Source organism: Oryzias latipes, chromosome 10 (assembly GCF_053564925.1).
Source record: "Oryzias latipes strain Hd-rR chromosome 10, Olatipes_Hd-rR_3.1".
Taxonomy (NCBI): Eukaryota; Metazoa; Chordata; class Actinopteri; order Beloniformes; family Adrianichthyidae; genus Oryzias; species Oryzias latipes.
Genome location: NC_136246.1, coordinates 956,371 through 968,967, shown reverse-complemented (window position 1 = coordinate 968,967; position 12,597 = coordinate 956,371). Strand labels below are relative to the sequence as shown.

Sequence of the window (12,597 nt, the reverse complement as noted above, 5' to 3'; positions counted from 1 at the left end):
GGGCATAAGCTGGGTCAGAGGTCTTTGTTTTCAACTGGGCTACTAGGAGCCCCCTACCGGCTTGGCGGGAGGATGTGGCTTTTACGATGGTTCAGGTTCCAGGGTCTAGCTCGCCATCATGGACCTGGCTTGGGTAACGGGACCAGAGTCTCAATTAAATCTATGTTTACTTCACATCAACAAGCAGATAAAAAAAACATTCCCTTGCCAGTTGACATAATCCAGTGTGCACACAATTCATAAAAATATAGTACGTATTGCACCAATTGCAATCATTAAATGAGCAATAGCAAATACATCACTAATTCAACACATTCTTTACATATGGGTACGTACCCCTTTTCAGGTTTAGGTGAAACAGGCAGAAAGCTTGATGAGAAGCCATTAATGATTGACAGTGGCTAAGCTACATTAGCATAACAAACTATTGACTCACCAATTTCCGCCAAAAATCACTTCCAAATGCTCTTTGTTTTGAACTGGATAGAGGGCCCCTGTGACATACCATGCATCACAATAAACATCCAGTGAAAATAGAGCAGTAGGGATGGCCCGTTTGACACGGGGCTTCGGCGCGCGGTTCACCTTCATGAAACAGAGTGTTTCGGCACAATGTTTCAAAGCGTGTGTCAACCAGCGCAGATCACGTGATTGATGACGTATGACGCGCCAAATGCATCACTCACCTGAACCAGGTTTCAGATCTCAGGTGTGTTTGATCAGAAGGGCGCGCTGTTGTCTATAAATACAGATGAATCCCAAACAACGTTTCCCGACCAGTTCTGTTGTTTCCCGTGTATCGTAAGAATCAACGTCATGGCACCCGGTAAAAAACGTTCTGTGGCTTGGGATCATTTCAACTTGATTTCTCCAAATAAGGTAATACACTATTAACGTTATTTTATTAGTAGCCATTGCTGATTATGTCAGTTTTATAGGTATGTCTGTCAGTTGAAAGGAATCATTTTTATTCTTTCCATTTTTTTTTTTTAGGTGCAATGTTTGATTTGCAAACATGAATTTGCATTTAATGATAGTACATCCTCCATGATGCGACATCTCCGCTCCGTTCATCATGTTGAAACTCCGCAGTCGGCAAATCAAGCCTTCAATCCACCTTGTATTGGTAATAAGAATATATCCAACTAATGGCACACTAAGAACTGAAACAGATAGCTCAGTGGAAAAATCAGTGACATGTGAATGCTGAGGTTCCGGGTTCGAGGCTCAGCTTCTACAATTAATATTTTTTTTTTTCTTCATATGTATATTTTGCAGTGTCAAGAAAGCAAGAACTTGATTCTGCATTGGTGGATATGATTGTAATGGATGCACAACCATTTTCAATTGTTGAAGACAAAGGCTTCAAGGTAAGGTGGCTAATATTATATAGCATTTACATTATTTATGTTTTTGTGTACATAATAAGCTGTATTTTATTTGTCACTATTAGGCTTTTGTCAACCTTTTGGACCCATCCTACATAATTCCTAATAGGAAGGCCTTGAGGACAATGGTGGAGGAGAAGTACAAAGCCAAAAAGGAGAAGGCTTTAGATGTGGTTAGCAGGGCCTCTGCTGTCAGCCTTACAGCAGACATGTGGACATCCATTAACATGGACGCTTACTTGGCTGTAACATGCCATTTTATCACCGAGGAGGTAGGTATCCCCTGCTTTGTGCAATGCTTTGGTTTATTTATCTCAGTTTGACTTTGTTCATTCTAGGTGGAGCTGGCCTCTGTGGTCTTGGGGGTTCTGAAGTTTCCCCAAACCCACACTGCAGCTCACTTGGCTGAGGCCAAAAATCTTCTCATGGAAGAATGGGGAATTAAAGGGAAGGTGCGAGCCAGATCAATAAAGTACAAAATCATTCATCAATATGGCCTCCCAATACCTAATATACATGATTTGTGAACATGTAATCTTTCTTCCAGGTGACAGGCCTGGTTACAGACTGTGCTCCCAACATGGTTGCATGTGCTAATATATTACTGCTTCGGCACATAATGTGTTTTGCACATATGCTTAATTTGGTGGTGAAAAAGTCCCTTGCCCAAACCCCTGAACTAGAGGATATCCGAAGTAAGGGGCGTAGGATTGTCGGTCTTTTTAAATCCAGCACCACAGCGAAGGAGAAGCTGTCAGAGATGCAGCGACAGCTGGCCAGGCCAGAGCACAAATTAATACAAGAGGTGAAACATTTTTCTTTTTTTTAAATCTAAGATTTTACATGTTTTTGCAGTTGTTTATTGTGTTACTTTCTTCTCTCCTTTAAAATGTGCTTGCTGTCTTATCTTAGGTGGAAACAAGATGGAACAGCACATTTAATATGTTGGAAAGGTTGTTTAAGGAGAGAGAGCCACTGGGGGCAGCTCTGGCCACCCTCCATACAGACCTTCCTCCACTCACCTCAGAGGACTACCAGGCCATACACCACTGCTTGAGCATTCTTTCACCGTTTCAAGAGGCCACAGTTGAGCTTTCGACAGAAAAACGAGTGTCAGCATCCAAAGTCATTCCCATGGTCAAAATGCTGAAACATTACATCTCAAGCAGGTGTGGTCAGATCACACACCCACTTGGTGAAAAACTGGCCACTAACTTGAAGAACAATCTCCATGAGAGGTTTTCAGCTCTGGAGAAGGTCACTGCTCTGTCAATGGCAACCTTGTTGGACCCAAGGTTTAAAGAGCTGGGGTTCTGCAGCCAAGGCTCTGCCCACACGGCCATAGAGCGACTCACTAAAGAGTGTGCTGCAACAATGCAGGCGCTACTTCCAGAGGCACAGCCACAGTCGCCACCTAGAGAAGGTCCTTCAAGTCAGCAGGAAGATGGTGGTCTCTGGGCCCTGCTGGACAGGCATGTGGGGGTTCAACAGCAGGGGACCAGCACAACTGCCAGTGCAACAGTGGAGGTTCAGAGGTACAGTAAAGATTAGAATCCTCATCATAACTTCTGCTCATTTTAGACTGGTGCATGACAATAGGCTATTAATGTCCTTCTAGGTACTTAAAGGAACCTCACATCCCAAGGACTCAGGACCCACTGAGATACTGGGTTACCCACAAGGTTTTATACCCACATCTCTACAAGCTGGCAATGAAGTTTTTATGCACACCAGCTTCATCTGTGCCTTGTGAGAGGATCTTCTCCAAGGCTGGCGAAATCGTCAGCCAAAGACGAAACAGACTGAAGCCCAGCACAGTGGAGAAAATTCTGTTTTTAAATAAAAATCTATAACATGTATCCCACCCAGTCATGTTAGACCCTGGTTCACAATCACTCATTCTCACTTTATACATGGCATTCACAATGTAACACAAGCACTTCTCACAAATCTTCAAACATTGTCTTTGTTTTATTTCCACACTGAAGTGTTACAAGGGCAAGGAACTTAGTGGAGTAGATGATATATGTCCTGTCTGCCACCAGATGCCACTGTTCTGTGTGGTTTCGAAGCCCCAAATGCTTCATTCATTTTTCTGGCACATTTACACGAAGCCCCATGAGAGCTTCATGGGGCTTCGATTCCCATCCCTATAGAGCAGTAAAGTAGGAAACTAACTTAAATCATACCTGTGCCTTGTCTCATCTGGCCTCCCACTGCATCTAACACTGCTGACTTCCTGTACCCTTATATGCGTTCGTGATTGGCTGCGCCGTGTCACGTGATGCTGTGACGTCACGGAATAAACGCACGTGATTGGCCGACCGCCCCATGTGACCAAATGACGTCACCGCCGCGGGAAATACAGAGTGACCAGGAAGGAGAAAAATACAGGGGCAAGGCAGGCAAAGCAAAGCCAGTAGACATCACCTGGGTTACACCCTCCCCTCTCAAAACCATGCAACTCCGGTGCATGTCAAACTACATTGACACGGTACATCCGACTAGATGCCGGGGCGCCAAAAGCTCCACCGCAGGCATCGGCTAGGCTATGGAAAAGCGTTTGTACTACAGAGATTAGCGGCTGACCTAAAGCGGAGTACTGTAAACGGTTAGGTGGGTGTCTGTCTCTCGCGGAACGACGAATGGATAAATCAGGCTCAACAGCATCCCCACTTTCAACATTTGAAACAGAGGCGGGAGCCTCAGCAGGAATAGGTACTGGTGTTGCCGCACTGGGTGATGCCTCTGCTGGGCAACCATCACCTAAAGACTGCTTTATCTCAGGAACAATAGGAACCTCTGGTAAGTATTCACCCGGTCCCACTTCTTACCCAAGTCCTTGAGAGACAGCCTCCTGCTCCATTCCACTGGGTGAAGATGGACGATCAACATCAGACTCCTCGTTGGACTCTCTAATAGGTAAGTCCCTTTCAGGCAAGGTAGCTGCAGGTACTGAGCTGTGACCAGTTGTAGACGTGACCGGAAGAGTGCCTTTGTCATGGAACTTCACGGGCCGTGAAATCGACAGATGAGGAAACCTCAACTCCTCTTCATCACTCAAACACTCCTCTGTAGTCACAACTGGCTGCCTCTGACTCCGAGTCTGAGGACGGTGTACAATGGTTGCAGGTAGCAGGTCCGGCTCTTTACTCTCAGGTAAAAACCCGCATGGCAGAAGGAGATCCCTGTGTAAAGTTCTGGTTCGCCCTGATGAATCTGCTTCAGGTCGCACAGTGTAGACAGGGAGATCTCCAGCACGATTCACTACAACATAAATGTCTCTCTCCCATTTGTCCTCTATCTTGTGTTTCCCTCGAAAGCGTACATTCCGGACAAGAACTCGATTTTCTTTCTTCCAGGACAGATGGTCTGACCCGTCGGTCAAAGCATTTCTTGTTCCTTTCAGCTGATTTTGCTGCATGTTTGGAAGCTAGCTGGTAACTTTCCTCCAGTCGAGAGCGAAGGTTCTGCACATATTGAGAATGTGAGATTGATGGTTTGTCTCAAACCGGAAGGCCGAAGGCTAGGTCAACAGGCAGCCTCGGAGAATGACCAAACATGAGTTCATATGGAGTGTAGCCGGTTACCTCATTTCTGGTACAATTGTAGGCATGCACCAGCGGCTTTACAAACACCTTCCATCTCCTCTTCTGTTCGGGCTCCAAGGTACCAAGCATGCTTAGCAATGTCCGATTGAACCTTTCAACAGGATTCCCACGAGGATGGTATGGCGTGGTCCGGGTTTTCTCAATACCAGCGATGACACAAAGTTCTTTGATGAGGTTAGACTCAAAGTCTGGGCCTTGATCTGTGTGCAGACGCTCAGGGATGCCATAGTGCACAATGAAGTTCTCCCACAGACATTTAGCGACGGTCTTGGCCTTTTGATTGGCAGTTGGAATGGCCACGGCGTACTTTGTAAAATGATCTGTGAGGACTAAAATGTCTTTTGTGTTGCTTTGATCAGGCTCAAGCGTCAGGAAGTCCATGCACAACAGTTCCAGTGGTCGGCTGGTTTCGATATTTACCAGAGGTGCAGCTCGTTCTGGCAGTGCCTTCCGCCGAATGCAGCGGTCGCAGGTCTTTATCTTCTGCTCCACGTCGGCTGCCATTCGTGGCCAGAAGAAACGTGATCTCACTAGGTCAAGGGTCCTTTCAACTCCCAGATGTCCCATATCGTTGTGGAGGCTGGTGAGGACCATAGATCGCAACTCTTCTGGCAGCACTAGCTGAAACAAGATGTGCTCCCCATCCTGCCGTCTCCTGTACAGAATGTTATCTTTAAGTTCAAGTCTGTTCCACTCTCTCAGCAAAAGAGGAATATCAGGCAATTCTTGTCGAACAGTGGGGGAAATCTTTTCACCAGTCTCGAGTTGGTAAATCACTTCTCGTATGCTGGGGTCTTCTCTTTGCTTTTCCCGAAGATCGATGGGAGACATTGAGGGAACGACTGGCAGCCCTTGGTGAGACTCGTCCACATAGCTGTTGGGAATAGCTGTGATGGACATGCTCAGTGACTCAACCAAGGTAATGCAGTTCTCTGGACAGTCTCTCAACAGACCACAGTGACAAATGGCGGCCACAGCGTCTGGATCGAGCTGAACTGCAGTGCCTGGCTCAACATGGTCACGGGTGAACTGATTGACCAAGTCCCACTCCTTCAGACCATGGGCATCAGTTGGTTGATGATGGGGCCTTCGGGAGAGTGAATCAGCATCTTGATTTCAATGTCCCGCCCAGTACTGGAGTTTGAAATCGTATGTAGATAGTGCAGCAAGCCATCTATGACTGGCAGCATCGAGCTTGGCAGATGTCAAAATGTAAGTCAGTGGGTTATTGTCTGTAATTACTGTGAAACTGGAGCCATATAAATAATCGTGAAATTTTTCAGTGACGCTCCACTTTAACGCCAGGAACTCCAGTTTGTGTGCTGGATATCTGGATTCACTTGCAGACAGTCCCCGACTGGCATACGCTATGACACGCAACTTTCCATCTTGCTCTTGATACAATGCAGCTCCAAGGCCTATGGTGCTAGCATCAGTATGCAGGATGTAAGATTTCTTTGGGTTAGCAAATCCGAGTACTGGGGCTGTTGTGAGTCGATCAATGTCACATGTTTTTGCAGTTGTTTATTGTGTTACTTTCTTCTCTCCTTTAAAATGTGCTTGCTGTCTTATCTTAGGTGGAAACAAGATGGAACAGCACATTTAATATGTTGGAAAGGTTGTTTAAGGAGAGAGAGCCACTGGGGGCAGCTCTGGCCACCCTCCATACAGACCTTCCTCCACTCACCTCAGAGGACTACCAGGCCATACACCACTGCTTGAGCATTCTTTCACCGTTTCAAGAGGCCACAGTTGAGCTTTCGACAGAAAAACGAGTGTCAGCATCCAAAGTCATTCCCATGGTCAAAATGCTGAAACATTACATCTCAAGCAGGTGTGGTCAGATCACACACCCACTTGGTGAAAAACTGGCCACTAACTTGAAGAACAATCTCCATGAGAGGTTTTCAGCTCTGGAGAAGGTCACTGCTCTGTCAATGGCAACCTTGTTGGACCCAAGGTTTAAAGAGCTGGGGTTCTGCAGCCAAGGCTCTGCCCACACGGCCATAGAGCGACTCACTAAAGAGTGTGCTGCAACAATGCAGGCGCTACTTCCAGAGGCACAGCCACAGTCGCCACCTAGAGAAGGTCCTTCAAGTCAGCAGGAAGATGGTGGTCTCTGGGCCCTGCTGGACAGGCATGTGGGGGTTCAACAGCAGGGGACCAGCACAACTGCCAGTGCAACAGTGGAGGTTCAGAGGTACAGTAAAGATTAGAATCCTCATCATAACTTCTGCTCATTTTAGACTGGTGCATGACAATAGGCTATTAATGTCCTTCTAGGTACTTAAAGGAACCTCACATCCCAAGGACTCAGGACCCACTGAGATACTGGGTTACCCACAAGGTTTTATACCCACATCTCTACAAGCTGGCAATGAAGTTTTTATGCACACCAGCTTCATCTGTGCCTTGTGAGAGGATCTTCTCCAAGGCTGGCGAAATCGTCAGCCAAAGACGAAACAGACTGAAGCCCAGCACAGTGGAGAAAATTCTGTTTTTAAATAAAAATCTATAACATGTATCCCACCCAGTCATGTTAGACCCTGGTTCACAATCACTCATTCTCACTTTATACATGGCATTCACAATGTAACACAAGCACTTCTCACAAATCTTCAAACATTGTCTTTGTTTTATTTCCACACTGAAGTGTTACAAGGGCAAGGAACTTAGTGGAGTAGATGATATATGTCCTGTCTGCCACCAGATGCCGCTGTTCTGTGTGGTTTCGAAGCCCCAAATGCTTCATTCATTTTTCTGGCACATTTACACGAAGCCCCATGAGAGCTTCATGGGGCTTCGATTCCCATCCCTATAGAGCAGTAAAGTAGGAAACTAACTTAAATCATACCTGTGCCTTGTCTCATCTGGCCTCCCACTGCATCTAACACTGCTGACTTCCTGTACCCTTATATGCGTTCGTGATTGGCTGCGCCGAGTCACGTGATGCTGTGACGTCACGGAATAAACGCTCGTGATTGGCCGACCGCCCCATGTGACCAAATGACGTCACCGCCGCGGGAAATACAGTGACCAGGAAGGAGAAAAATACAGGGGCAAGGCAGGCAAAGCAAAGCCAGTAGACATCACCTGGGTTACACCTACCTTGACAAAGGTGGTTAAATAAATAAAAAAATAAAAAAATAATAATCAATTAAATGTGTTCTGTAATCTGTGCCATGAATGCAATTTATGTTTTATTCTAATCATTGTGAATTTTTCTACCTCAGATCACTATATTGCACATTTCTTTTTCAATAACAGTGTCGACAAAGAGGTTAGGTAGCACCAAGCTCTACCTCACGTTAGATGGCACAATCCCATACAATATTACAAAAGTGGTTAAATAAATAAAAAAATAAAAAAAAAATAATAAATTAAATGTGTTCTGTAATCTGTGCCATGAATGCAATTTATGTTTTATTCTAATCATTGTGAATTTTTCTACCTCAGATCACTATATTGCACATTTCTTTTTCAATAACAGTGTCGTCAAAGAGGTTAGGTAGCACCAAGCTCTACCTCACGTTAGATGGCACAATCCCATACAATATTAGTAATAGATCAAGAATAACCAATGTTGGACCAATGTCTTCATTGAGATTGAGTGACATCTAAAACAAGATATGAAAGACTTTTATGGTAATGTTGTGACATACTCACCTTTCAGTAGCAGTTCTAGGCACAGGTCATACGGGCAATTGCCTGGGGCGCAAATTTGTAGGACGCGGCGGCTCAGTGCTTGAAAAAAGAATCTGCACCACTATTGCTTTTCTATTATCTATTATGTCACAGAGTTTGTAATGGCCTGATACCTGCAAATTGGTGTCCCCTGCAGCTGCTCCTGTCTTTGAGAAGATGCTGCAAATGTGTGTGAAGGAAACGGGGAGAGGTGGTGGGCTCAGGTGAGCACGGAGCTCAGTCTCGATTGTGCAATACCTGGATCATGGCGTGCCTTTCGATTACTGTGGTCATGCTAATAATGTCTTTCTTTTTTAACCAATGTAGACATTTTTATTACGTGTCTTTTAGTTTCCATTCCAAAATGTATTTTTGATGTATGCCGTCCTTTAGTTGGTGTTGGCAACATATTTGACATAAAGACAGCAGGTAATACAGGCAGTAAAACAGCTGGGCTTTTAGAGATCATAAATAAACAATAGATCATTTGTTTATGAAAATATGGATGTTTTTCTAGAGGATTTTTACTGTTGGTGTTGCACAAAATAAGGAAAATAATCCTAGTGATGAGTTCTATGATTTAGTCTTTAATGTTTTATAACAGTGGTCCCCAACCCCCAGGTCATTTGGTACCGGGCCGCAAAAAAAAAAAAATGTACATTACTTCCTTTTTATTTATTTTGGAATCTAAAAGATGTTTTATTTTGAAAAATAACCCGATTCTGTTACATCCGTCTGTCACTCTTGACGCAGGCCAATTCGCTCTTCTCGGTCACATGATAGGTTACCGCTAAAATAAAACCCAGGAGCTAGCAAAATGAATAAAACCATCGTCTTTGGAAAGTTTCTTTGCCAAGGGAAAAGGCCCAGCCAGGAGACGGAAAAGGAGCCTTCCACTTCCAAAAAGAAAGCTACATTTAATGGACAGTATCAGGAGTCCTACTTAAAATACAGATTTATCCCAACAGGAGATTCCCTACAAACATTCAGCATTGTGGTGGGTAGGATTTTCCATGCACTTATTTGGAAAGGCATGTTAAAATGTTACCATAGCGACCAGAGAGTGTTGCGGGCAGAGAGGACGTTGCTCATGTCATAATTCGTGTTTATTATGTTTAGAAAATGCCACAGTTTTCATGCAAGTCATATCATATTATTTTGTTGTACTGTAGTGTCAGTCACGTGCGCGTTTGGTCTACTGTCGGCCTGCTTTGGTCAAAATAGGGTTGAACACAGGTGTTTCTTTTTGCCTATGGGTCCTTTCATCTGGCAGTTATGTTGGTTCACCCTTAGTTATTTCTTCCTGTTATGTTTACATCTTCATTAGCACCATGAGTGTGGGAAGGGGAGGGGATGATGACACCTGTGCTATGTACAAGGTTTTATGCGTCAAAATAAGAGTGCAGAGTAACCTCCCTTGACTATCATAAACAGGAGAAAACGAGTACTAAAGAAAATGGCAGTTCATCCCTACAGCTTCACTTAAACAAAACTACAAACCAAAAGACTAAACAGAGTGGGCCTGAACAATACCACAAAACTGCAAAGAACTACATAGGAACACTAAGTGCAACACACAAAACAGGTGAAGTACAAAACAAAAATGGAGAAGAGGGCCAAGCTGCAGAGGAGACTTGTTGCTGCAAGGCTCCCTTCTCATGGTCTGAAGGTCCTTGTGATGCTTTTGAAGGCTGCCTCTACCAGGTTGGGTCCAATAGGAGCCAAACCTTCATGCACCACATCTTAAAATAATTAGACATAGACATACACACACACACAAAGATCCACAAAAACAATGAAGTCCCACTCTGGTATAAAAAAAATACACAAAACACAGAACAAACAAAACCAAATACGGCCACAACCGTAAAGGCCCGTACACACCGGGACGAATATTCGCCAGGCGTTATTCGCCAGCGTTTTTCGCCACGTTTGTTGTGTTCACACCCAGGCGATTTTCACTGACGATGAGCCGAGCGAACATGCAATTTCATTCCCTGACATTAGATGGCGCTTAATGTAAAACAGAAATACTCCTGTACACAAGGTCGCTTTTCACTCAGAAGAAGAGAGCAAGTATTTACGTGCTTGTCATAATCATACAAAGAAAACATGAATATTTCAAGCACCTGTAGCTCCAACTGGTGCTTGGTTCGGGGATATTTTAGAATGCCCGTCATTATTTCTTCGCGGCAGTGTAGACGCTACTTGGCGTCTATCTTCTTCGCTGGTATGTGTGCTCAGAAAGGCAGTTTTGTGTTTGAGCGCCCCCAAGTTGTATTTTACTGTAACTTCAGAAGCTCCAGACACGTGTGCAAAAGCGCCATTCTCATTGGTCGTATAGTTTTCGACGCGGCGCGTCAAACCAAAAAAACGAACCCGAGGCGTTTTTTAAAAAGTGAAGCTTTGACGCGTGGCGTTTTTTCGCGTCGGTGTGCACATTCACATTGGTGCCCTTTGTTTAGTCACGAGGCGTTAAACGTCGGCGAATATCGCGCGCGAAATTCGTCCCGGTGTGTACGGGCCTTAACACTGCAGCATGTTCATATTTGTATAATTTTGACAGAATACGTTTTTATGGAGAGCTAAATTCTATTCCTTATATAAGTTTTAACTTCATTTATCCTGGATTCATATTTCTGTCTGTTTTTATTTATATTCATGTTCAATAAGTTCAGTTTTACAGGTTTAAAAGTTTTCAAACTTTGGCTTTAGTGTGTTCAATAAATGTTTATCTTTTTCGGCCACGACCTGTTTTGAATTTAGGCTCCCTGTGTGACTGAGTTTGACCCACGCGTAATACAAGTTTATAAAATTAATGCATTCTGGGCAAATGAAAATGGGGAACACAAAAGGATGTTGTCAAATGATGTGTGTGGGGGGGTTGCTCGCCTGGGGAGTAAGTTAGTGTAGAAACACCACTGCCTTGTGTATGTTGAGCCTTTGAGCCCTAAAGAACGCATGAAAGAAAATTGACTCCTGCCTGCCTGACACTGATTTAGCTTTGTGGACTTTTAGCTGAGCTAATAAACTTGCTGCATTTGGATTCAGCTGTCTGCCTTTTCGTGTGATGAAGGGGTGCCGTTCTCAGTTTTCACAGACCATGCTGCTCTGTTTGCTGTGGGTATTCAATTCCCCAAAAACTTAATCCAGACTGACCCATTGGATTTTGTGGCTTTAACGATTTACCTTCAAAGTCCACTACAGAAAAAATGACATCACAAAATTTGGCTGTTGCATTGTCCAGAGCAGTGCCACATACTCTTATCACTACAGGCCTATGTTGCAGTATTTTTATTCAGCTGTTCTGCCATCTTCTCTGGCTGAAGTCAGAGAAGTGAATGACCAGGGATCCCACTCCAGATTCACCCTGAAGTTAATGACCTAACTGAGAAGGAAGAGACTGACCTCAACTTGACAGAATCAGATTTTGCATAAAACAATGTGCTTGCATCGTCACTCGCCAGTTAGAAACGGTGGTGACAAATTCCTCCAGTGGTCCTAAAGTGTCTTGTCCTGTGAGCTCTCTGAATGCAGCTGTATTCATCGGTGGTCCTATACCAACTGTTTGGAAAAGAGAGGTAAGATTCAGCAGGCTGTTGGCACTAAATAGGTGGCTTTCCTTGGGATGTACTGACAACAAAGTTAACTTTATCAACAACTGTCACATTTTGTGGTAATGTAGCCATCTTTTTAAGGATGAACTCCCCCTTTACAGGATAAAGCTTCAAAAATGGGAAACACTCTTTATCTCCCTCCAAGAAATGTTATAAACAAATGTTTTCTTTGGAGGCCCAAGCACTACAGCTATACACATAAAGTCTGTTTTAAACAAAATCTGTTCTGAGCGATCTGACAGACAAACTCAAAACAACTCTTCCATCCTTCTTGTTGCAATCTTAGACAAAAACTAA

At 44.2% G+C, this 12,597-nt stretch overlaps 1 protein-coding gene across 1 annotated transcript; it reads left to right on the top strand.

Moving 5' to 3' along the window:
• The first annotated feature begins 235 nt into the window (after positions 1-235).
• On the top strand, positions 236-8,152 carry LOC111947438 (E3 SUMO-protein ligase ZBED1-like). The gene is made up of 9 exons (XM_078953786.1): positions 236-879; positions 994-1,126; positions 1,279-1,370; positions 1,454-1,660; positions 1,727-1,840; positions 1,936-2,193; positions 2,301-2,923; positions 3,007-7,199; positions 7,283-8,152. Exons 1-8 carry the CDS (start codon positions 817-819, stop codon positions 3,239-3,241), a joined length of 1,725 nt encoding a protein of 574 aa, XP_078809912.1. The 5' UTR covers positions 236-816; the 3' UTR covers positions 3,242-7,199; positions 7,283-8,152.
• The last annotated feature ends 4,445 nt before the right edge of the window (positions 8,153-12,597 follow it).